The 25,777-nt window shown below is 46.7% G+C and overlaps 1 protein-coding gene across 5 annotated transcripts in view; it reads right to left on the reverse strand.

Annotated features, from left to right (window-relative positions):
* Window positions 1-21,763, reverse strand: part of LOC141156752 (cytochrome P450 3A29-like) — a 93,285-nt gene extending 71,522 nt beyond the window's left edge. Inside the window, exons 1-3 of one of the 5 annotated variants that reach the window (XM_073643113.1) lie at window positions 21,558-21,707; window positions 19,736-19,834; window positions 5,706-5,799 (exon numbers count right to left, since the gene is read on the reverse strand). In XM_073643113.1, the coding sequence (XP_073499214.1) occupies window positions 5,706-5,799; window positions 19,736-19,745 (104 nt within the window). In that variant the 5' untranslated portion in view covers window positions 19,746-19,834; window positions 21,558-21,707. Of the gene's footprint in view, window positions 1-5,705; window positions 5,800-19,735; window positions 19,835-21,557 lie in introns of all 5 variants that reach the window. The other 4 variants (XM_073643103.1, XM_073643131.1, XM_073643139.1 and 1 more) reach the window with 4 other exon arrangements.
* Window positions 21,764-25,777: the final 4,014 nt, after the last annotated feature.

The raw sequence follows: 25,777 nt of genomic DNA on the forward strand, positions 1-25,777 counted from the left end.
CCATTCTCCTACATCCTCGCTACCGGGACAACTTACAAAGCCTCATAACACCGTTGAATCGGGAGCGTAAAATGCGGGAGTACCAAGACACACTGGTGCATTCCATCATGTTCTCCATTCCACCCGAGAGCAGTGCTGCTAGTACTTTACAAAGCAGCTCAGTGCGTCGAGGCAGTGGAGGAAGCTCTGCACAAAGAGGGAGCAGAAGCAGCGCCTCAGCACAAGGCAAGAGCAGTATGGCCCAAATGGGACAAAGTTTTGTGTCCCCGCCACAAATGTCTACACCATCGCAGACGGCTCCAGTCAGCAGGAGGCAACGTTTCCGTCAGATGGTGACAGACTACATGTCTTGCCCTCTCAGTGTACTCCCAGACGGCTCTTCCCCCTTTAAGTTTTGGGTCTCTAAGCTGGATACATGGCCAGAGCTTAGCCAGTATGCACTGGAGGTGCTGGCTTGCCCTGCTGCTAGTGTATTACCGGAACGCTTCTTTAGTGCCGCAGGTGGTGTACTAACAGACCGTCGCATCCGACTATCCTCCGATAACGTTGACAGGCTTACTTTTCTGAAAATGAACAAGGCCTGGATCTCGCATGAATTTGCCAGTCCTCTTCCAGATTAAATAATTGGTTGTCAACAGTATCCAGGTCTCCTGTTGTGTTCATGTTTCTACCAACTGAACTGTAATCCCTGGGCTCCAACACCGCCAGTTGCTGCTCAGAAGTGCCGTCTGCACAGTAAACACTTGCTCCAGTGTTATTGGGGTTCAGTAACGTCAGCTGATCCGCCGCTGTGTGTCCGGCAATTTCTCCTGCTCTGTCCACATTCACACTACTACTGATTTTAAACTTACTCCAATTAGGCCTCTGGCTCCTCTCTGTTTTCAGTATTTACCCAGGGCTCCAACACCACCAGTTGCTGCTCAGAAGTGCCGTCTGCACAGTCAACACTTGCTCCAGTGTTATTGGGGTTCAGTAACGTCAGCTGATCCCCTGCTGTGTGTTCGGCAATTTCTCCTGCTCTGTCCATATTCACACTACTACTGATTTTAAACTTGCTCCAATTAGGCCTCTGGCTACTCTCCGTTTTCAGTATTTACCCTGGGCTCTAACACCGCCAGTTGCTGCTCAGAAGTGCCGTCTGCACAGTCAACACTTGCTCCAGTATTATTGGGGTTCAGTAACGTCAGCTGATCCCCTGCTGTGTGTCCGGCAATTTCTCCTGCTCTGTCCACATTCACACTACTACAGATTTTAAACTTTGCTCCAATTAGGCCTCTGGCTCCTCTCTGTTTTCAGTATTTACCCTGGGCTCCAACAACGCCAGTTGCTGCTCAGAAGTGCCGTCTGCACAGTCAACACTTGCTCCAGTGTTATTGGGGTTCAGTAACGTCAGCTGATCCCCTGCTGTGTGTCCGGCAATTTCTCCTGCTCTGTCCACATTCACACTACTACTGATTTTAAACTTGCTCCAATTAGGCCTCTGGCTCCTCTCTGTTTTCAGTATTTACCCTGGGCTCCAACACCGCCAGTTGCTGCTCAGAAGTGCCGTCTGCACAGTCAACACTTGCTCCAGTGTTACTGGGGTTCAGTAACGTCAGCTGATCCCCTGCTGTGTATCCGGCAATTTCTCCTGCTCTGTCCACATTCACACTACTACTGATTTTAAACTTGCTTCAATTAGGCCTCTGGCTCCACTCTGTTTTCAGTATTTACCCTGGGCTCCAACACCGCCAGTTGCTGCTCAGAAGTGCCGTCTGCACAGTCAACACTTGCTCCAGTGTTATTGGGGTTCAGTAACGTCAGCTGATCCCCTGCTGTGTGTCCGGCAATTTCTCCTGCTCTGTCCACATTCACACTACTACTGATTTTAAACTTGCTCCAATTAGGCCTCTGGCTCCTCTCTGTTTCCAGTATTTACCCTGGGCTCCAACACCGCCAGTTGCTGCTCAGAAGTGCCGTCTGCACAGTCAACACTTGCTCCAGTGTTATTGGGGTTCAGTAACGTCAGCTGATCCCCTGCTGTGTGTCCGGCAATTTCTCCTGCTCTGTCCACATTCACACTACTACTGATTTTAAACTTGCTCCAATTAGGCCTCTGGCTCCTCTCTGTTTTCAGTATTTACCCAGGGCTCCAACACCACCAGTTGCTGCTCAGAAGTGTCGTCTGCACAGTCAACACTTGCTCCAGTGTTATTGAGGTTCAGTAACGTCAGCTGATCCCCTGCTGTGTGTCCGGCAATTTCTCCTGCTCTGTCCACATTCACACTACTACTGATTTTAAACTTGCTCCAATTAGGCCTCTGGCTCCTCTCCATTTTCAGTATTTACCCTGGGCTCCAACACCGCCAGTTGCTGCTCAGACGTGCCGTTTGCACAGTCAACACTTGCTCCAGTGTTATTGGGGTTCAGTAACGTCAGCTAATCCCCTGCTGTGTGTCCGGCAATTTCTCCTGCTCTGTCCACATTCACACTACTACTGATTTTAAACTTGCTCCAATTAGGCCTCTGGCTCCACTCTGTTTTTAGTATTTACCCTGGGTTCCAGCACTGCCAGCTGTTTCCCAGCAGTGTCTTTGGCACGGGTACTCCCTCCTGCCCAGCCTGGTTCCAGCACCCCAGCTGTTTCCGGGTAGTGTCAACGTCACTTTGCCTCCAATACGTTGTCCTGTCGTGTTGCGGTCGGGTTAGCCGACTCTATGGTGCCTGCAGTTTAGGTGACTCCTATGTGGGCTGCTGGATCTGGCAATGAAGGCTGGTTCCATAGTGCCAATAGGACAAGCACCCCCTGTAGGACTGTGGGTTTCAGTAACTCCGGCCGGCTCGCGGCCTTGCAACGTTTTTTTTCATGTGTACCTTCTGCTGCCTATCTGAGTTCCAGTACCATTAGCTGGTTCTTTGGAAGTCAATCTTGAACATGTCCCCCTGGGTTCCAGTAACATCAGCTGGTTCCAGGCAGTGCCTTTGGCTTAGGTGCCTCCTTTTCAGTATCCGAGTTCCACTAACGTCTGCTGGTCCTTGGTAGTGCTTTCTGGCACAGGTACCTCCTGCTTAGTAACTGGGTTCCAGTACCATCAGCTGGTCCTCGGTAGTTCCATTGGCTCTTGTACCTTCTGCTACCCATCCGGGTTCCAGTTCCGTCAGCTGGTTTTCGGCAGTTCCTCATCCTTCTTGTACCTTCTGCTACATTTCCAAATTCAAACTTTTTGAAATGGTTTTTGGTAATCACTCTGGATCTCCCTGACGACGACCCTGAAGACGACGACCCAGAAGACCACCGCGAAGAAGACGAGGACCCCGAAGACGACGACCCTGAAGATGACGACCCTGAAGACCACCCCGAAGAAGACAACGACCCTGAAGACGACGACCCTGAAGACGACGACCCTGAAGACCACCCCGAAGAAGACGAGGACCCCAAAGATGACGACCCTGAAAACGACGACCCTGAAGACCACCCCAAAGAAGACGAGGACCCCGAAGACGACGACCCTGAAGACGACGACCCTGAAGACCACCCCGAAGAAGAAGATGACCCTGAAGACGACGACCCTGAAGACCACCCCAAAGAAGACCAAGAAGATGACCCTGAAGAAGATGACCAAGAAGACTAAGCAGTGTATGGGGGTGAGTCCGTTCCTCCTCGTGGTGCCCCTGGAAAATACCTGCTGCTGCAGGCCAAACTGAAGGCGGACAAATCCTGCTGTAAATCTTTTGTGACAGGCAGAACGGAAGATGTAATCTTCAAACTTTTATAGATAGAACTACAGGAATGCCTGTCACAACTAAGAATATGATGTAGAAGAAGAATAGTTGAATAAGAAGAATATGAAGAATGTAAAAAAAAAGAATAATAGGAAGAAGGTGAAGAAGAAGAAGATGAATAAGGTGAAGAAGAAATTGATGAAAAAGATGCTGCTGCTGAGGATGATGAAGGAGAAAGTGTGGGAGAAGTAAAAAAGAAGGTGAAGAGCATGGAAGTAGTGAAACATAAATATCTGACAAAATATAAAAAGCTTAACATACTCAATATCTTTGTAACTCCGAATGTCTTAAAAAAAATTAATTCCTGATATTCCATTTGATTGGGCTAAACCTCTATGCCTTTAATGTCACCTCCACCTCCCCCAATACATTCTACATTATTCTTAGTTGTTTTCCTTCATGTAGAATTAACCTACAAGGAAAGAAAGGGTTTATTTTCATTCCAATATTTGTGTCCCATTGACTTGCATTGGTTTCCGGTATTGGAATCGGCGATATCCGATATTTTTTGGGTATCGGTCCGATCCAATCCGATCCGATATTTCCCGATATTGGAAGGTATCGCTCAACACTATTCAGAACTCCTATAATCTACAGTACAGCGAGCCATAGACAGGAAAGGCCGCCTGTCTAATTCACATATGACTTTCTGGAGTTTCAAATAAAATAAGAGACCTAATTCTCCTGATGTATGAGGCACCCTGAGATGTCTACACAGGGTGCCATTAGTACTTGCCAGTCCCTGCCTGCTCCTCAGCTGCTGCTACTACTCTTCTATGTGTGGCTGCTCAGATACAGCTAACCTGTCAGTCAAGCATTTTTCCGTCGATATGGTTGGGGGGGGGGGTGTCGCACAGAATGACATTCCATGCCGCGAGTGTCCTTTGTGTCACAGACTGTGCACCCCTGCTGTAGAGGATCCTTCTTTATAGAGTTATGTGTCTGTGTGTTGTGACAAAGTCACTGGCAAAGTACTGGAGTGGGGTGGGCCTGAATGTAGCAGCTCTGGAGCTGTTTGTTTCACACATGCTGAATGTATGGAGACTGCAGGTCTCCTGGAAGAAATTCCTTTGCTAAAGGACTTGGAAACTGGTGGGCTAACAAGCACTATTGTATGAACTTGTTATTTTACGTTTTACCTTCTGCCGGACAAAGGCTGTATTTATGTTTTCTGGGGACGTGGTTTATGAGGATTGCAATAAACCAGCCGCACTTTAATTTTTGGTCAGATGTCAAAGTCACTTATCAAAGTGACATATCAAAGTCACTTGACAAAGTCATATATCAAAATCACTTAACAAAATCAGTTCTCAGACAGGGTATTTAGCCTCAAACTGACATCATTCTGATATTTGACTTTGATATCTGATCATGTCCTAAAATGGACACTGTATTGTTCTGTTGAAAAAGGAACAAGAGTCTGTGCTTGGTTGTCTGCCTGCAGCTCAAGTTGGAACCCTGGAGCAGATTTGACTCTCAAGGAAAACTGTGAGTGTTATTCAGTACACGCAAACTACAAAACAGACTGAACACTATTTTCTCTTTGTGGGTAGTCAGGATGTGGGAGCACAGCAGTAGTCCTTCGCCATAACTACCACCCTGCACCCATCACATTTGTTCTACACAAATACTTTTTGTCAGTGAAGCTTTACCTTGGCCAGTAATAAAAAACCTTTAGTCTTTCATATTGATACAGTTCAAACATGTGCCTTGTTTGCCTGTAGTTGCACAAACAGGGAAACGAAGTAAACTATACTAAGGAATAATGTGGAATTGTAATAGTAAGAATAGTTTTCCGAAGTTTTGCTGCTTACTGAAATAAGTTATACCCGCAAAACTAATAATAGAGTCTATTATTTTATTTGCTTTATTTAGTAAACACATTTATAATAGAATACACTAATATAATGTATGGAATAAGATGAGTCCATCTTTATACTCACATCTTTGTTTTCAAGAAAAGTTCCAATAAATGGTAGGGGTCTTGGACCGGGTATTCCGTGTTTTTTGAATATTCTGTATGGCCAGATCCCATAACTGGAAAGAAGATGGCAAATTAAAAAATAGGTTTTATTTATTTTATATTGAATCTAATAATTGCAGAATATTTATCGACATTTCTAATATTAGAACTTGTTCATATGTGATTATAATTAAAGAGATCCTGACACCCGATACATACTGTCCTATTCGTGGGCAATGGTGACCACGTTATTTAAATGCTATTGTCTGAGATTGTGCCAAAACTACCAAAAAACTATTTACTTATGACGTTAGGGGGCCAAAAAAAAAAAACTAAAGAAGAATATCCCCCACTAAAAACTATAATTTTATTAAATTATATTAAAACCACACAGATGATTCATCACAATAGTACTGGTTATATAAATGACCAATACTAAATCAAAAATCATACAATAGATATTAATTAGGGACAGAGCAGATAGATTGCATAAATTTCACAATAATCGAAGGCAGGGTAAATATAAGACAGTATTCTATGGCCAGTCAGCAGAGCAGAGCGGAAGAGAAGTCGCTGCTCTGTCGACATGACGTCAGCAGGAGCTGTTGAATCTTCGTCTGCTCTGTGCCGGCAGAGATCAGCGCCGGGCACAACAGACAGATAGTTAACAACTACTTATTTGCCTGTTGGTTCTTAGGCCCTTGGTAAAAAAATGAAGTAATCCTGGATAACCTGATCAAAGGAGCTCGTACTGAGCATATGTCGGAATTGACAACTGACACATGCTCAGTAGAGCAGGGACTAACCGGCCCCTGTAATGGATATCACTGATGATGCTTCTTTCAGGGAGTGGGCAGAGGCTGTGGCAGTGATCACAGCCTCTGTACCATGATGGCGCCCCAGTTGAATATCCCAGCATTAGTGGTGAGCGAGCACTAAAATGCTCAGGTGCTCATTGCTCGGGTCGAGTAAATTGGAATGCTCGGGTGCTCAACCCAAGTAACGAGCCCAATGTAAGTCATTGGGAAAATCTAGTATTTTTCCGGCAGCCCACCCCAGAGGTCTGCAGGGGGCTGAAAAATTGGTCAAATCAATATATATCAGTGCTCAAATGACATAGAAACATGGGGAAGACCCTTGGAAGCATCTCTGACTTCCAGGTCACTGCTGTGAACAATGTTGTCAAAGTATTACACGACTTTTACAGACTCACAATAAAACATACCAAAACAAAGCCAAAATGGATTTTCCTGGACGTTAAGAAACAGTCTTTCCAGGGTAATGATTTGTATATAAGGCAAAAACATACACACAAAAAAAATGCTCCTCCTGACCTTGCGCTATGTTCACACGTAGCATTTTTTTCTGCGTTTTTGCAGTTTTGCATTGCTTTCAATGGCGAAAAATACATTCACCTGTAAATGTCATTTTAACATTTTACTACCTTATCGGCCCATGTGGTATGTGAGACATGATCAGACATATCCTGTTTCATTTATGAAGGAAGGACTCTGAAAGTCACAAAGCCTCTTGTTACAGGGCCATCAGGCGGCACTTACTATTGTTAAAGGGCCAGCAGTCGGTCCTCACTATTGTTAGAGGGCTTTGCTGTTTCCATTATTAACTATACTGTTATTGCATATGCAGTGACTGCAAGGCCTGGCCAAAATTTGAGAAAACCTCAATACCCCTTTGAAGAGACATAGAAGAGGGTCTCAGTTTAAAAAAATGTTCCCATTATAAAGTAGCGGGTCTGCTATACTGTTATTGCGTATGCAGTGACTGCAAGTGTTGCCCAAAATTTGGAAAAATGACAAAACCCCTTTGAAGACTCATACAGGAGGGCCTAGGTAAAAAAATGTTCTCATTACAAAAGGAGCGGATCTCCTATACTGTTATTGCATATCTAGTGAATGCAGCGGCTGCCTATATTTTCGAAATACCCCAATACCAATTTGAAGACACATAGAGGAGGGCTTCAGTAACAAAATATTCCCATTATAAAGGAGCGGTTCTGCTATACAGTTATTGCGTATGCAATGACTACAACGGCTGCCTAAATTTTTGACGCATCCCAATACCTGTCACAAGTGTGTCAGATGCAACAGAGTCACTCTGCATCTGGCTGCAGAAGGTCTCTGCGTTTGGCATTGCAGACGCCTTCTTAATCTTTCTGACTTTTGGAACCAGCGGCAACCTCCCTCCTACTCTGATTGACACATTTTGGTGTTTATAAACTCTCAGTCTTCTTCAGGGAGTCGCCAGTGATATTCACACTATCCCTTGTGAAGGCTTGGAGCTTCAGCAGTCGGCTTACTTCCTCTCTGGTGCCCTTGGAGGACGTTTGGTGTTATCTCTCTGGAGTCTGCTCAAGCTAAGTTTCTCCACCTTTGGTTGTCTCTCTTGTTGTCTTTAGTTTATAGTGGGAACTAACCAGTGCTCACCCCCCTCCCTATCCAGGGCGTAGCTCTAGGAATATACAGGGCTTAGGTTTCCTGCTCGGCAATTGATGTGGAACAAATATAGGGACGGTAGGTGAGGCATGGTGTTATTAAACCTGACTAGGGGTCTCAACTCCCCCTTTCCCTAGTGTCTGGACTTCCTTCCCCTCGTCCCTTCGTGTTGCACTTAGTCTTTCCCACACTGTGCGCGATAATACCCCTTTGAAAAGACAGGGCCTCAGTAAAAAAAAAGTTCCCATTATAAAAGGAGCGGGTCTCCTATACTGTTTTTGCGTATGCAGTGACTACAAGGGCTGCCAAAAATTTGGACGCAATCCAATGCCCCTTGGAAGAGACTTAGAGGAGGGCCTCATTTAAAAAAATGTTCCCATTACAAAGAAGTGGGTCTCCTATACTTGTATAGGAGATACTTGTATAGGCTGAAAAACATTTACCCTTGGGGGGTATACATGAACATACTATATAACAAACATCTCCTACAGGCATAATAAACACCCTTAAAAAAAATTATGTGGGTGATGCATCACGGTTACTCTGGCGATATGGTGATGGAGGATGAGGATGAGGAGAAGGAGGAGGACAACAGAAAATAGACAAAATCAGGAAGAATACCCATGTCTGGGTGTGAAGAGGTGCATGGGAATAGACCTCCCAAAAAAAGACACTGGATTTGAGTTTGTTACGCTGCTATTATTCGGTGGTGTTGAGACGTCTTCCCCAATCCAGCCCTTGTTCATTTTTATAAGAGTCAACCTGTCAGCATTTTCAGTTGACAGGTGGATGCGCCTATCAATTATAATTCCCCCGTTGGCACTAAAAACCTGCTCTGACAAAAGGCTAGCGACAGGGCAGGCCAGGACCTCCAAGGCGTAGAGAGCCAGTTTATGCCACGTGTCCCGCTTGGATACCCAATAATTATAAGGCACAGAGGAATCACGGAGGATGTTGGTATGGTCGGCAAGGTACTCCCTCACCATCTTTCCAAACTTTTCACTCCTTGTGAGGGTACCCCGCGCCTCAGGGCCTGTGTGATGGGAGGATATGTATCCTGGTGTGAAATACCTATACCTTACTATTACACCGCCAATTCTGTCCCTCACACAGCAGCACCTCTGCCTGTCTGAAGGTTAGACTGTGATGAGCATAGGCTCACCAGGTTTCATATAGACCTGATGACGCTATGGGGGCAGCCAATCACTGTAATGCCACTACCAAGATGGCTACGGCATTACAGTGAGTGGCAGACAATCCCTGCATGTTCATTGGCTCTCTAAAGTGCGCTAAGCAAGCAGGGAGGGGACCCGAACTCTCGCCCGAGCATCCCGGAAATACTTGCCGAGCGCCGAGCATCTCAAGCAGTGAGATGCTCGGGCAAGTACCAAGCAGTGACAAGCAGGTTCGCTCATCACTAGTGGTACTGGTCAGCGACCAAGTGTGAATAGGATGAACAACACCCAGGTGGCAGACTTTAAATGGAGAGTAATATTTGACACGCTCAAAAAAATGTCACAATTATTACCGCAGTAATATGGGATCACTTCTGATGACAATTTGCGACCGCTGACACAGAGGAGCTAGGGAGAGTGAGCAGCTCCGGAGCAGCGCTCAGTGAGTGACAGGACACCGCTAGTGATAAGCGAGTACTAAAATGCTCGTTACTCGTTGCTCGGGTCGAGCAAATTGGAATGCTCGAGTGCTCGGTCCGAGCAACGAGCCCAATGTAAGTCTATGGGAAACTCGAGCATTTTTCCGGCGGCTCTCCCCGGTGGTCTGCAGAGGGCCTAAAAATTGCTCAAATCGATGGGAACAGTGCTCAAATGACATGGGAACAACATAAGGAAGACCCCTGGAAGCATTTCTGACTCTCAGGTCACTGCTATCAACAACATTGTCAGAGGTATTATGCCACTTTTACGGACTCACAATAAAACATACAAAAACGAAACCAAAATGGATTGTCCTGGGAAATATGTTAAAGAACATCCTTTCCAGGACAATGACTTGTATATAAGGGAAAATAAATAACCAAAAACAAAAATGCTCCTCCACACCTAGGGCTATGCTCACACATAGCGTTTTTGATGCGTTTTTACACTTTTGCATTGCTTTCAACCAAAATAAATGCATTCACCGGGAAATGTCATTTTGACATTTTACAACCTTATCTGGCCATATGGTGTGTGAAACATCATCAGACTCATCCTGTTACTATTCTTAAAGGGCCAGCAGTCGGCAATGCTTTGTTGTTCCCATAATTAGAGAGTGGGTCTCCTATACTATTGTGTATGCAGTGACTGCAAGGGCTGCCAAAAATTTGGACGCAACCCAATACCCCTTTGAAGAGACATAGAGGAGGGTCTCAGTGAAAAAATGGGTCTCCTATAGTGTTAATGCCCATGCTGTGACTGCAAGGGCTGCCAAAATTTAGGAAAAACATCACTAACAATTTAAAGACACATAGAGCTGGGCCACAGTAACGACATGTTCCCATTAAAAAGGAGACGGTCTGCTATACAGTTATAGAGTAAGCAGTGAGTCCAACGGCTGCCAAAATTTAGGAAAAACCCCCACTAACAATTTAAAGACACATAGAGCTGGGCCACAGTAACGACCTGTTCCCATTAGAAAGGAGAATGTCTGCTATACAGTGAGTCCAACGGCTGCCAAAATTTAGGAAAAACCCCACTATCAATTTAAAGACACATAGAGCTGGGCCACTGTAACAACATGTTCATATTAGAAAGAGAAGGTCTGCTATCCAGTTATAGGGTATGCAGTGAGTCCATCGGCTGCCACAATTTAGGAAAAACCCCACTGACAATTTAAAGACACATTATGCTGGGCCACAGTAACGATATGTTCCCATTAGAAAGGAGATGGTCTGCTATCAAGTTATAGGGTATGCAGTGAATCCAAAGGCAAACAAAAGTTAGGAAAACCCTACTAACAATTTAAAGACTGGGCTACAGTAACGAGTACGAAATGTTCCCATTAAAATGGAGTGGGTCTCCCATACTGTTTGCCTACGGAGTGAATGCAACGGCTGCCAAACACACATAGAGGTGGGCCACAGTAACGAGTACGACATGTTTCCATTATAAAGTAGAAGGTCTGCTTTTCAGTTATAGGGTATGCAGTGAGTCCAACGGCTGCCAAAATTTATGAAAAACCCTACTAACAATTTAAAGACACATGGAGCTGGGCTACAGTAACGAGTACAAAATGTTCCCTTTAAAATGGAGTGGGTCTACCATACTGTTTGCTTAAGTAGTGAATGCAATGGCTGCCAAATATTTGGAAGTACTCCAATGCCCCTTGCAAGAGACGTAGAGGTCGGAGGACCTCCTGAAAACAATGTTCCCATTATTAGGAAGTGGGTCTCTCATACTGTTTGCCTATGCAGTGAATGCAACGGCTGCCAAAAATTTGGAGAAACTCTAATGTCCCTTGCAAGAGATGTAGATATGGTAGATATAGTGGTGATATGAAGGAGGATGATGATGCGGAGAAAGAGGAGGACAAGAGCAAATAGACAAAATCAGGAAGCGTATACCCATATCTGGGTGTGAAGACAGAGGTGCATGGGAATAGAGTTAGACCTCCCAAAAAATACCCCACTAAATTTGAGTTTATATTACGCTGCTATCATTCGGTGGTGTTGAGAAGTCTGGCCCAATCCAACCCTTGTTCATTTTTATAAGTGTCAGCCTGTCAGCATTTTCAGTTGACAGGCGGATGCACCTATCGGTTTAATTCCACTGGTGTTACTGAAAACCCGCTCTGACAAAACGCTAGCGGCAGGGCAGGCCAGGACCTCTAAGGCATAGAGAGCGAGTTCATGCGACGTGTCCAGCTTGGATACCCAATAATTATAAGGCACAGAGGAATCACGGAGGACGTTGGTACGGTCGGCAAGATACTCCCTCACTATCTTCCCAAACTTTTCCCTCCTTGTGAGAGTACCCCACGCCTCAGGGCCTGTGCAATGGGAGGGTCTGAGAAAACTGTCCCAGAACTTTGACAGTGTTCCCCTGTCTCTGCTGGATAGCATTTGTGTCTCTCTCGTCTGTTCTCCTTCATTGTCCAACGAACTGTGACCTCTGTCGCCAGCATTTTCAGATGGAATTTTTTCAATAATTCTGCAACAAGGGCCTTCTCGTACTGCCCCATTTTATTAGGCCTGTCCTGCACAGGAATAAGAGGCAGAAAGTTCTCCTTGTAGCGTGGGTCTAGAAGTGTCACCAACCAGTAATGACTGTCACCCAAAATTTGGACAACGCGAGGGTCACGGGAAAGGCAGCGTAACATAAACTCAGCCATGTGTGCCAGACTGCAAAGAGGCAAGACTTCCGTGTCTTCACCAAGAGGAAGACTGACCATGCTCTCCTCCTCATCCTCCTCGTCCCTGTCCTCAGGCCATCCACGCTGAACAGACGGTATGACAATTGTGCAGATAGTACCGTCTATAGCGCAGGAAACTAGCTCCTGTTCTTCCTCCTCCTCTTCCTCATTGTCACCCAATCACGTTGTGATGAGATGAGGCTGGGCTCTGTGGAATCACCCTGTATGGTTCCTTGCTCCATCTCATCATGCTCCGCCTGCAATGCATCCTCTTTAATTGTGAGCAGAGAGCATTTTAGAAGACAGAGAAGCGGAATGGTGTCGCTAATTATCGTGTCATCGTCACTCACCATCTTGGAGGAGTCCTCAAAGTTTTGGAGGATGGTACATATGTCTGACATCCATGTAAATTCCTGAGGTCTTATGTGTGGAGTCTGAACTAAATACTGATGGCCTTGTTGATTTTGGTGGTCAACAACTGCCCTCTTCTGCTCACAAATCCTTCCCAAAATCTGCAATGTAGAGTTCCAACGCGTGGGGACATCGCAAATCAGTCGGTGAGCTAGAAGCTGCAAACTAAGCATATTAGCTTCAGCACAGACTGTTGCCGCTTGGCCAAGGCAGTGCTGCAGTGCTTCCAGCTTGCGACTGATGTGGTCATTTCGGAAATGGAGGTGCAGGAGCTGTAGAATGTGGGGGAAACCCTGATTGACCCAGGGCCCGCAATCCTCAGCATCGAGAGGACGTGTTACGTCCCAAGGTCCGACTGGGTCCCGGCTTCCATTATATTAACCCAGAGTGTCGTCAGCGAGATGTACTATCCCTGCCCACAAGAGCTTGTCCACATGTCCATGGTAATAGGTGGACTTTCCCAGTAACTGTGTTGTTGAGGGCACGGCTAATGTTGTGGGACACGTGCTTGTGAAATGTGGGGACGGAACACAGGGAGAAATAGTGGAGGCTGGGGACTGAGTACCTAGGGAAGGCCGGCGCCATCAGGTTGTGGAAAGCTTCAGTCTCCATAAGCCTAAGAGGCAACATTTCAAGTGCAAGTAGTCGTGAAATGTGTGAATTTAGTAGTGTGGCCTGTGGGGCGTTGGCTGCGTATTTGCACTTGCGTTCCAAGAACTGGGGTAGGGACAACTGAACGCTGCTCTGGGACAAGGATGTGGATGTGCTTGCTGATGGTGCTAGTTGAGAGTATGCAGCGACAGGTGCAGGGCGGGAGGCATCTTGGCATGCGACATGGACAGGGGATTGGCGTACACGCACAACAGCGGAAGATGCAGTGGTGTCACCCGCAGACACTGTTTCTGGACCCTGGGGTTCGGCCCACAAAGTTGGGTGCTCCCCTGCTGATGCTGGCCTGGCAGGTAATACAAATGGCCTTTTTGAGGTTATCTGCAGAGTCTTTAAAAAATAACCAGACTCAGGAAGACCTAACAGTTGTATGGCAACTTCAGTCGTGATGGCATTACGAGGAACGCTTTCCCACCTTGTGTCTGCGGCCACAACACTGCTTCTTCCTGCCTGTTGTGGTGCTACGCCTCCCTCCCCATGTGTGCTGCTGTCCTCGCTCTGTATTTTCCCCTGCCAGGTTGGGTCAGTTACTATATCATTATATCATCTACCACCTCTTCAACTTCCGCACCCTAGTCCTCCTCCTGACTTTCTGGCAATTGGGTCTCATCAGCAACGTCATTCACCTCTTGCGACAGTAATTGCACTTTTCCACCGTTGCCATGGTGTGACCGTGGCTGCTCAAATATTTTGGCATCGCTACACACATTCTCCTCTTGACTCACTTGAAGCTGGCCTGGCGAGAGTTCCTAATCTACAAATGGAAAGTGAACAGCTCTTCTGAGTGTCCAAGTGTGGGATCAGTTGTCTCCAGGCACTCGGAATGGTGAGAGGAAAAAGGATCAGGGTGAGGAATATGCAGTCCAGACTCACGGCTACTGAGACTTGACCGTATGGAAGACAGTGTGGTAGTGGTGGTGGCAAATGCCTGGAAGCATTATCTGCTATCCAACCAACAACCTTTTGACACTGCTCTGGGTTCAATAGTGGTGTACTGCGGTCCCCTAGTAATTGGGACAGAAAGGTCGGGTGACAAGATGTGAGTGTTTGTTGTGGCACAATTTCAGCTTGCCTACGGCAACGTCCTCGGCCTCTGCATGCACCATCACCATCACGTCCACTTCCACGTCCCTTGCCACGCACCTTGCCCATTTTTAATGGAGGACAATATTTTCCACGTTCACGAGAATTGGCTGATTTTGGAACACTCTTATAGGTGATATGTCTGACAGAGAACCACGGTTTTAAATAGCAGGCCTGTAATTTACTAATACTATTCTTCACAGACACCTAGTGTGAATAGCTTGACCGCAACAGAATGATAAAGGAGGCCAATTTTTTCCACGTTCAGTTCAAATTTCTGGATTTTTATCGCTGTAATATGGAACTGATCTGGTTGTATTCTGCAGTGCTATCAAGCAAATGGAGCAGAAAAATTGTGTACTCTGGATTGCTTTTTAAGCAAATAACCAGAATTAAGATTAAAAAAAAAATTTGCCCTGGCCCCTGATATCTGGGGCTATGTCTATAAATATCTGTAATTGTTACAGCAGCAGACCCTCTTGCACTATATGCACTGCAGTCTGCGACATACACTGCCTGCCTGCCTAACACTGATTATATGTAGATGGATTAGTTCTCAGAAAGACTGTTAGTTCAGATGGATATATATATACGTTGTGGAATACCTATACTAACAGGACGTTCAATGGAACCTCTTGCACTATATGCACTGTGGTCAGCCACATATACTGCCTGCCTAGCTCCTGCTATCACCATTGAATATATGCAGCTGGATTAGTCCTCAGAAGGACTGTTAGTTCAGATAGATATACACTGCTCAAAAAAATAAAGGGAACACTTAACAGAATATAACTCCAAGTGAATCAAACTTCTGTGAAATCAAACTGTCCACTTAGGAAGCAACACTGATTGACAATCAATTTCACATGCTGTTGTGCAAATGGAATAGACAATAGATGGAAATTATTGGCAATTATCAAGACACCCTCAATAAAGGAGTGGTTCTGCAGGTGGGGACCACAGACCACATCTCAGTACCATGCTTTGGTCACTTTTGAATGCTGGTTGTGCTTTCACACTTGTTGTAGCATGAGATGGACTCTACAACCCACAGAAGTTGCTCAGGTAGTGCAGCTCATCCAGGATGGCACATCAATGCGAGCTGTGGCAAGAAGGTTTGCTGTGTCTGTCAGAGTAGTGTCCAGAGGCTGGAGGCGCTACCAGGAGACAGGCCAGTACACCAGAAGACGTGGAGGGCGCCGTAGGAGGGCAACAACCCAGCAGCAGGACCGTTAGCTCCGCCTTTGTGCAAAGAGGAACAGGAGGAGCACTGCCAGAGCCCTGCAAAATGACCTCCAGCAGGCCACAAATGTGCATGTGTCTGCACAAACGGCTAGAAACTGACTCCATGAGGGTGGTATGAGGGCCTGACGTCCACAGATGGGGGTTGTGCTCACAGCCCAACACCGTGCAGGATGCTTGGCATTTGCCACAGAACACCAGGATTGGCAAAGTCGCCACTGGCACCATGTGCTCTTCAGAGATGAAAGCAGGTTCACACTGAGGTTCACACACCCTCCCCTCTATTATCTCGATGAGTGGTATGTTCCCTCTAATGTGGCCAATGAGAGCAGGAATGGCTAGTACAGCCACTTCCTCTTACTTTAATGTTCCCTCAGAGCCAGTATCATCCTCCTCCCATTTTGGGTCGTAGAGGTGCTGGATCAGCAGCACTGTCTGGCAGGAGAGATGTCTCACCCCCTCATCCAAGCAGTATGTGGTAGTACAGGAAGGTGAGCACTGGCTACAAGCCTATAGTTCTGGGCTCAGCAGTCGTCTCACTGCTCCTGCTGCAGCAATGCCCGGAGGCCGGCAGTCCGCAAGGGGTTCCTGCCCTCCAGCATACCTTAGCCCCAGCTCCCCTGCTCCAGTAACTGCAGGCTGCTTAGACACGCGCCGAGATAAAAGTTTAGCCCTACTAACTCTTTCCCCTTGTTCTTTTCAGAGCGCGGCGCCATTAGCCAACCGCCGACTCTTGTTACCACTCTGCCCCTGCAATAGCCACTTTTTTAATTCCCCCATCAGTCTGCACCAATCACACACTCACATCCCTGCAGCCAGCCTGCACCAGCCTGTGCCTCTGTACCAATCACACCCACACATCCCTGCACCAGCCTGTGCCTCTGCACCAATCACACCCACACATCCCTGCAGCCAGCCTGCACCAGCCTGTGCCTCTGCACCAATCACACCCACACATCCCTGCACCAGCCTGTGCCTCTGCACCAATCATACACTCCCATCACTGCAGCCAGCCTGCACCAGCCTGTGCCTCTGCACCAATCACACCCACACATCTCTGCAGCCAGCCTGTGCCTCTGCACCAATCACACACTCACATCCCTGCAGCCAGCCTGCACCAGCCTGTGCCTCTGCACCAATCAGACCCACACATCCCTGCAGCCAGCCTGTGCCTCTGCACCAATCACACACTCGCATCCCTGCAGCCAGCCTGCACCAGCCTGTGCCTCTGCACCAATCACACCCACACATCCCTGCAGCCCGCCTGTGCCTCTGCACCAATCACACACTCGCATCCCTGCAGCCAGCCTGTGCCTCTGCACCAATCACACACTCGCATCCCTGCAGCCAGCCTGCACCAGCCTGTGCCTCTGCACCAATCACACCCACACATCCCTGCAGCCAGCCTGTGCCTCTGCACCAATCACACACGCACATCCCTGCAGCCAGCCTGTGCCTCTGCACCAATCACACACTCGCATCCCTGCAGCCAGCCTGCACCAGCCTGTGCCTCTGCACCAATCACACCCACACATCCCTGCAGCCAGCCTGTGCCTCTGCACCAATCACACACTCGCATCCCTGCAGCCAGCCTGTGCCTCTGCACCAATCACACACTCGCATCCCTGCACCAGCCTGTGCCTCTGCACCAATCACACCCATACATCCCTGCAGCCAGCCTGTGCCTCTGCACCAATCACACACTCGCATCCCTGCAGCCAGCCTGTGCCTCTGCACCAATCACACACTCGCATCCCTGCAGCCAGCCTGCACCAGCCTGTGCCTCTGCACCAATCACACCCATACATCCCTGCAGCCAGCCTGTGCTCTGCACCAATCACACATGCACATCCCTGCAGCCAGCCTGTGCCTCTGCACCAATCACACACTCGCATCCCTGCAGCCAGCCTGCACCAGCCTGTGCCTCTGCACCAATCACACCCATACATCCCTGCAGCCAGCCTGTGCCTCTGCACCAATCACACACGCACATCCCTGCAGCCAGCCTGCACCAGCCTCTGCACCAATCACACACTCACATCCCTGCAGCCAGCCTGTGTCTTTGCACCAATCACTCACGCACATCCCTGCAGCCAGCCTGCACCAGCCTCTGCACCAATCACACCCACACATCCCTGCAGCCAGCCTGTGCCTCTGCACCAATCACACCCACACATCCCTGCAGCCAGCCAGTGCCTTTGCACCAATCACACACTCGCATCCCTGCAGCCAGCCTGCACCAGCCTGTGCCTCTGCACCAATCACACCCATACATCCCTGCAGCCAGCCTGTGCCTCTGCACCAATCACACACGCACATCCCTGCAGCCAGCCTGCACCAGCCTCTGCACCAATCACACCCACACATCCCTGCAGCCAGCCTGTGCCTCTGCACCAATCACACCCACACATCCCTGCAGCCAGCCAGTGCCTTTGCACCAATCACACACTCGCATCCCTGCAGCCAGCCTGCACCAGCCTGTGCCTCTGCACCAATCACACCCATACATCCCTGCAGCCAGCCTGTGCCTCTGCACCAATCACACACGCACATCCCTGCAGCCAGCCTGCACCAGCCTCTGCACCAATCACACACGCACATCCCTGCAGCCAGCCTGCACCAGCCTCTGCACCAATCACACCCACACATCCCTGCAGCCAGCCTGTGCCTCTGCACCAATCACACCCACACATCCCTGCAGCCAGCCAGTGCCTTTGCACCAATCACACACTCGCATCCCTGCAGCCAGCCTGCACCAGCCTGTGCCTCTGCACCAATCACACCCACACATCCCTGCAGCCAGCCTGTGCCTCTGCACCAATCACACACTCACATCCCTGCAGCCAGCCTGTGTCTCTGCACCAATCACACCCACACATCCCTGCAGCCAGCCTGTGCCTCTGCACCAATCACACACTCGCATCCCTGCAGCCAGCCTGCACCAGCCTGTGCCTCTGCACCAATCACACCCATACATCCCTGCAGCCAGCCTGTGCCTCTGCACCAATCACACACGCACATCCCTGCAGCCAGCCTGCACCAGCCTCTGCACCAATCACACCCACACATCCCTGCAGCCAGCCTGTGCCTCTGCACCAATCACACACTCACATCCCTGCAGCCAGCCTGCACCAGCCTCTGCACCAATCACACCCACACATCCCTGCAGCCAGCCTGTGCCTCTGCACCAATCACACCCACACATCCCTGCAGCCAGCCAGTGCCTTTGCACCAATCACACACTCGCATCCCTGCAGCCAGCCTGCACCAGCCTGTGCCTCTGCACCAATCACACCCACACATCCCTGCAGCCAGCCAGTGCCTCTGCACCAATCACACACTCGCATCCCTGCAGCCAGCCTGCACCAGCCTGTGCCTCTGCACCAATCACACCCACACATCCCTGCAGCCAGCCAGTGCCTCTGCACCAATCACACACTCGCATCCCTGCAGCCAGCCTGCACCAGCCTGTGCCTCTGCACCAATCACACCCACACATCCCTGCAGCCAGCCTGTGTCGCTGCACCAATCACACACACACACATCCCTGCAGCCAGCCTGTGTCTCTGCAACAGCTTAATTGTCCCCTTGGTGCCAGAGGTAGTAGCTCTTGTGTAGAATTACACAGGATCCTCCTTAGGTGTTTAATCCAAAAAATGAAGCACCGGAATGTTTTGACTATGTAGGCTGACTGGCCTGTTGAAGGGCATTTGGCTACTAGTCCAGCTCTTCTAAAGTTTTAAGTGCCTTCCTTGTTATTGTACTATAAAAATATATATTAATGAGTAAAGCTGTGACCGACCTTCACCCATCAATTCGTGTTAGTGTCTTTTATTTGTTCTACTGGATATTGGTGGGGATGTAGGCAGCTGGTTTTTCGCTTGGGGTCACTGCAGTCAATCTGCAACATCAAAAACTCACTCATCAAAAGATCATCGTGAGAACGGAGCCTTAGAGGGCACTTAAGCTATTGGTTAATACACTGTGCTGGTTATAAAAACTATATGCCCAATTCATCATTTGGGATTGATGGTGTACAAGGTTCATGAATTTAGTGCACAATCACATTTTTTTTTCTTAAACCAGTTTTTCCAACTTTTTAGCACCAACAGTTGCAAATCTAAAATGCATTAAATCTTAATCTCCTTCAGAAATCTTACTCCAAAAAAGAAAAAAAATGCATCAAGTCACATTCCATGAATCTGTCTAAGGCTATGTGCAGACGATGCGTTTTTCAAGCATTTTTGCTGCGGAATTTCTGCTGCGAAACGCTTGAAAAACGCTTGGTAATACGTGCCCCATGTTCCCCAATGACAATCAGCATGTCCTGTGCCCATGCTGCGGAATTTTCGCAGCGGATTTTATGTGCGGAAAAATCCGCAGCATGTCCATTATTTGTGCGTTTACGCATGCGGAATTGCCTACTCAATGCATTAGAAAAATGCATGGCAAATCCGCATGTCAAAAACGCGTGCAAAAATCCGCACGCGTTTTTACTGTCAAAGACATGCAGAAATGAAGCGGAAATTTTTGTGGGCGCATCGTGGGCACATAGCCTAAAACATCTAAAGAAGCAAAGTTTTTAAGAAAGAATAAAAAAAAACTTTAAAAAGAAAAATAACTAAAAAAAATGGCAAAAAAAGCATAGACAATAAGGTGCAAATACTAAACTCACTAAAAAGGAGCAAATTACTGCAGAATCGTGGAGAAACTAAATGATGAATAGAGGTCTACATATTCCCCATCTTACCTTCTAGTTAATATTTTATTAAAGGGTGTTCATTTAACAGAACATGATGTGCAGTAATGTGGTAACATAGTACATGTTTAGGCTCGGTACCTACTGCTGATTTTAGGAATAGCAACCGTGGGGCAAAATTTCACAAAAAACATCACAGAAAAAGATAAAGCCTTGGCAACACCAGGTCAGATTACCAATGCACTAGCAAGATGCAGCAGACCCCCATGATAAAGGTGGGGGCAGCACATGACACCCATACTATTAGATTAAGCGTGCTGCTCAGCACTATATATGTATGTATAAATATATATTTATATACTATTTTTCATGTTTTTTGCACAGGAAGCAGCCAGGCCCCTTTTAGTGCTGGCTTGGTTATTTGGTGCATCTGTCCTGTGTTGGTGCGCTTATATAATGCTGAGCAGCTCGCCTGATCTAATAGTGTGGGTGTCATCAATAGGCTGTAAGTCAGACACTGTGCATCACACGTATCTGTGTGACTTGTGCCCTATGCAAGCTCCATCTGTGTGCATGTATAATACTACACAGCCACCCCCTCCATGAATTGGTAGGTTAGTGAGTGGCTGTCGCATCAGTATTTTGCACATGTGCTCCTCCTGCCTTTATCATGGAGGCTTGCTGCATCTTGCTAGTGCATAGGTAACCTGACATGGTGTTGCTAAGGCTTTATCTTTTTCTGTGATGTTTTTTGATCTTAGGAATAGGAGGCAACAGGAATGTTTATGGTAAATATGTCCCATCCATTAATGAAGAATACACACATTCAGGTTCATGGATGTAAAGCCATTATCTTTCTCCTATTATATTGAAAGAACAGACAAACCACTTCATATAAAGAGAGAGTGAAGGATAGGAATCTTACCAAGTGAGAAGTGCCAGCAGTGTGATGAGCAGAATCCATGTTTCAATGGAGAAATCTGGGATGAGGTACATTCTTAAGCTTTATTCGATGTTACGCTCTTTTCTATATGCCCTGTCTTTCCCTTCTTGTTGTTGGTGGTCTTTCTGCATTTCCGGCTACCTTACTCCCCCCCTCCTCCCCTGTGATGCTGCCCTGGAGGATGGATCAAATAGATGAGAACAGTTTTGGCCACAGACCAGGGACTTGTGTGCACAGATATAGCATATACTTCTTTTTCTACTTCTATAATTTTTCTAGCATGTACAGAAAAGACTAGAATTTTTTGTTATGCTGAGTTTACATAATTTGACTGCAGTGATCAGCTACATGCAAGTTGGTTGGCCGACGACAGCTAATACGATTGTTCTGTGCACAAAGGACATCATTGTTCTCAGCAGCCCGTGTCCCGTTTACACAAGACGATGTGAAGCCAAGAACTATAATTTTTAAACAGGCTGAAACATAATCACACCTGACAAACAAGTGTTTTGCTGGCCTGTTTAGATGGCTTGACAGTTGAAAACTCAATTATTTACCCATCTAAAAGCTGCATTAGGCCTTGTCTACATCATATTAGTGAGCTACAGGTAGAGAAGGCTCACCACAAATGACACCCTATATATAAATTACTGAAAATTAGGCAAATAACTATGATTAAAAAATATATTTTTTATTGAACACAATTATCATAAAAACACATGATTAAAAAACAAAGGTTTGTGAAAAAAAAGAAGAAAAAGAGATAATAAAATCACAAAAATGGAGGGGGATGGATGAGCCACAAATATTTGTATATACCAGGCCCAAAAACAAAGATGCAAGGATGTCACTGGAGTTGTAAGAAAATAAAGACATTATATTCATGATTTCATTACACAAAAAAACATCAGATTAAGGCTGTGTGCTCACGATGCATATTTCATGCGTTTTTGGTGCGGAAATTTCCGCAGCGTAAACGCATGATAAACGCATGGTAAGCCTTCTGCCATGGTCCCCTATGCAATTCCGCACTTTCAATGCCCATGCTGCGGATTTTTCCGCAGCGTTTATGCTGCGCTCAAAAATACGCAGCATGTCCATTAATTTTGCGGAAGCACGGCGTAATCGCCGCCATTGACTTGCATTGAGACGCACATAATCCGTGTCAGTACATTTGTACTTACGGATTATATGCGTTTCAATGTGCGGATGGTACCCAGTTCTGGAGGAGAGGAGACTCTCATCCAGACCTGGGTACCATTGTACCTGTAAAAAAAAGAATAAAATAAAAAATAAAGATTATATTCACCTTCCGACGGCCCCCGGTCTCCTTCCCTGTGCTTGCGGGCAGGACTGAAGGACCTGCGGTGATGTCACAGTCATGTGACCGCAGGCCCTTCAGTGCAGTGTCCCGCGATCAGCTGGCAGCCAGGAAGGAGCGCAGCAACACACGCCGGGCCATCGGAAGGTAAGTATAGGTTTATTTTTTTATTTTTAAACATTCTTTTACGGTCACACTATATAAATCCATGCAAACAGCTGTTTGCATGGATTTATATAGTGTGACCTAGTTGTCAAGCACTTTCCAAGTGATGCTAAAATCGCCTGGAAAGCGCTTGTCAATCCGCATGCGGAAACGCATGTGAATAACGCTTCAAATCCGCATGTATTTGGCAGGAAAAACGCATGCACAATCTGCATGCGTTTTTTCTGCCATTGAGATGCAGAAATGCTGCAGAAATTTTCTGCTTCTTTCTGCATCGTGGGCACATAGGCTTAAAGTGCAAGTGTGCATGGTCACATGAAAATGACCAATATACAGATCTATGATCACAGTGACTGCCTACCTGGCCAGTTATCAAATGTGCAATGTTATTTGATCATAATTATTGGTCTATAAGTCTATGAGGGTAGCTGAAATACCATTTTTACATTCTTTATCCATAAAGGAATCAGGGAAATGTTGCAAACACAGCTGAACCCAAATTAAACATACAGGTGCATCTCACTAAATTAGAATATCATCAAAAAGTAAATTTATTTCAGTTCTTCAATACAAAAAGTGAAACGCATATATTACATAGAGTCATTACAAACCGAGTGATCTATTTCCCGTGTTTATTTCCGTTAATGTTGATGATTAAGGCTTCCAGCCAATGAAAACACTAAAGAAATTATCTTAGTAAATTAAAATAATTAACAAAAAACTCCTGCAAAAGCTTCCTAAGCGTTTAAAAAGGTCCCTTAGTCTGTTTCAGTAGGCTCCACAATCATGGGGAAGACTGCTGACTTGACAGATGTCCAAAAGGCAGTCATTGACACACTCCACAAGGTCCCAGAGTTCCAATTTTCATTTGGAAATCAAGGTCCTAGAGGCTGGAAGAAGAGTGGAGAGGCACACAGTCCAAGCCGCTTGAGGTCTAGTTTGAAGTTTCCAGAGATGGCTTGGGGAGCCATTTCATCTGCTGTGTTTTATCAAGACCAAAGTCAGCACAGCCGTCTACCAGGAAGTTTTAGAGCACTTCATGCTTCCCTCTGCCGATAAGCTTTTTGGAGATGGAAATTTCATTCTCCGGTAGGACTTGGCACCTGTCCACACTGCCAAAAGTACCAATACCTGGTGTAAAAACTTCAGTATCACTGTTCTTGATTGGCCAGCAAACTCGCCTGACCTTAACCCCATAGAGAATCTATGGGGTATTGTCAAGAGGAAGATGAGAGACACCAGACCCAACAATGTGGACGAGCTGAAGGCTGCTATCAAAGCAAATTGGGCTTCCATAACACCTCAGCGGTGCCACAGGCTGATCGCCTCCATGCCACACCGCATTGATGCAGTAATTGATGCAAAAGGAGCCCCGACCAAGTATTGAGTGCATTTACTGAACATACATTTCAGTAGGCCAACATTTCGGATTTTAAAAACATTTTTTAAGCTTTTGTTATAAAGTATTCTAATTTACTGAGATAATGACTTTTGTGTTTTTATTGGCTGTAAGCCATAATCATTAACATTAACAGAAATAAACACTTGAAATAGATCACTCTGTTTGTAATGACTCTATATAATATTTAAGTTTCACTTTTTGTATTGAAGAACTGAAATAAATTAACTTTTTGATGATATTCTAATTTAGTGAGATGCACCTGTATATTGCACATGCCCAAAGGTCGCCAACTCCTGTATCAAATTTATACCTAATCTTATCACACATTGCACTGACCAAAAAAGGCCTTTTAACCCTATTCAAATGTTGGGCAAAGGATCATCTCTTGCATGAGCCCAGGTACATCAGGTATGAAACAATTAATTGAATTGATTCCAAGCACCGGTAGAATACCGACCTGTGAGGCACACCACATCCCCCTCCACCTACTCCAATGCGCGTTTCGCTTCTGCTTCATCAGGGAGTAAGGTGGAAAGGCTGTGTAGGCTTAAAATAGGGCCACAACAGCTGAATCGACTTACCAAGAAGGACTCTCTAATTACCGGGCGCCGTACCCGCGCACAACCCGCCATCGCCTCCACCACCGGATGTACATCACCAGAGTGCGACCATGTCGCAGTCGGATGAAGCAGCATCTGGAAAGTGAGGGAGAGAGCGAGAGGCGCGTACGCGGCACATAATGTCCCCGCAGCCATTGTGAAGTAGGGCAGACAAAAGGGCAAAACAAGCTGCAGAGATCCCTATTTGTGTACTCTAATCATTCTATGGCTTCAATGTCACCATGCCAGGATGCTCTATGCAGATGATATATCTGATATAAAGGAAACATCATGCTATTACCTTAGATAATGAATCACTGCAAATTACAGTCTTAATGAATCGGGCCCTCAGTGTATCTATATGGTTACATTAAGCTGACAAAAGCCCAAAAATGTCCTTTTTGTCACGGTTCCACCCCCCACTATGTCTGGGACGCAATTACTGACAGCTCAGCCGCCCAATCTTGTACAGGGGCGTGCTGGAGCTGTCAGTACTGTGATTGACAACTCGACCATCCTATCTGGTACAGGGGCGTGCAATAGCTGTCAGTGGGGTGATTGACAGCTCAGCTGTCCAATCTGAGACTGGGAGGCAATGGCTATCTTCAGGTGTTCATTATCCCATGTGAATGCCTGGCTACTTAACTGAGCTGTTTGTCCCAGATCTCTGCCAGACGTACATTCAGCTAGTGTGTGGTTTGTGCTCTGTGCCTTG

This window comes from Phyllobates terribilis, unplaced genomic scaffold (assembly GCF_046119375.1).
Source record: "Phyllobates terribilis strain yellow unplaced genomic scaffold, ASM4611937v1 Scaffold_1__5_contigs__length_1240528914, whole genome shotgun sequence".
Lineage (NCBI taxonomy): Eukaryota > Metazoa > Chordata > Amphibia > Anura > Dendrobatidae > Phyllobates > Phyllobates terribilis.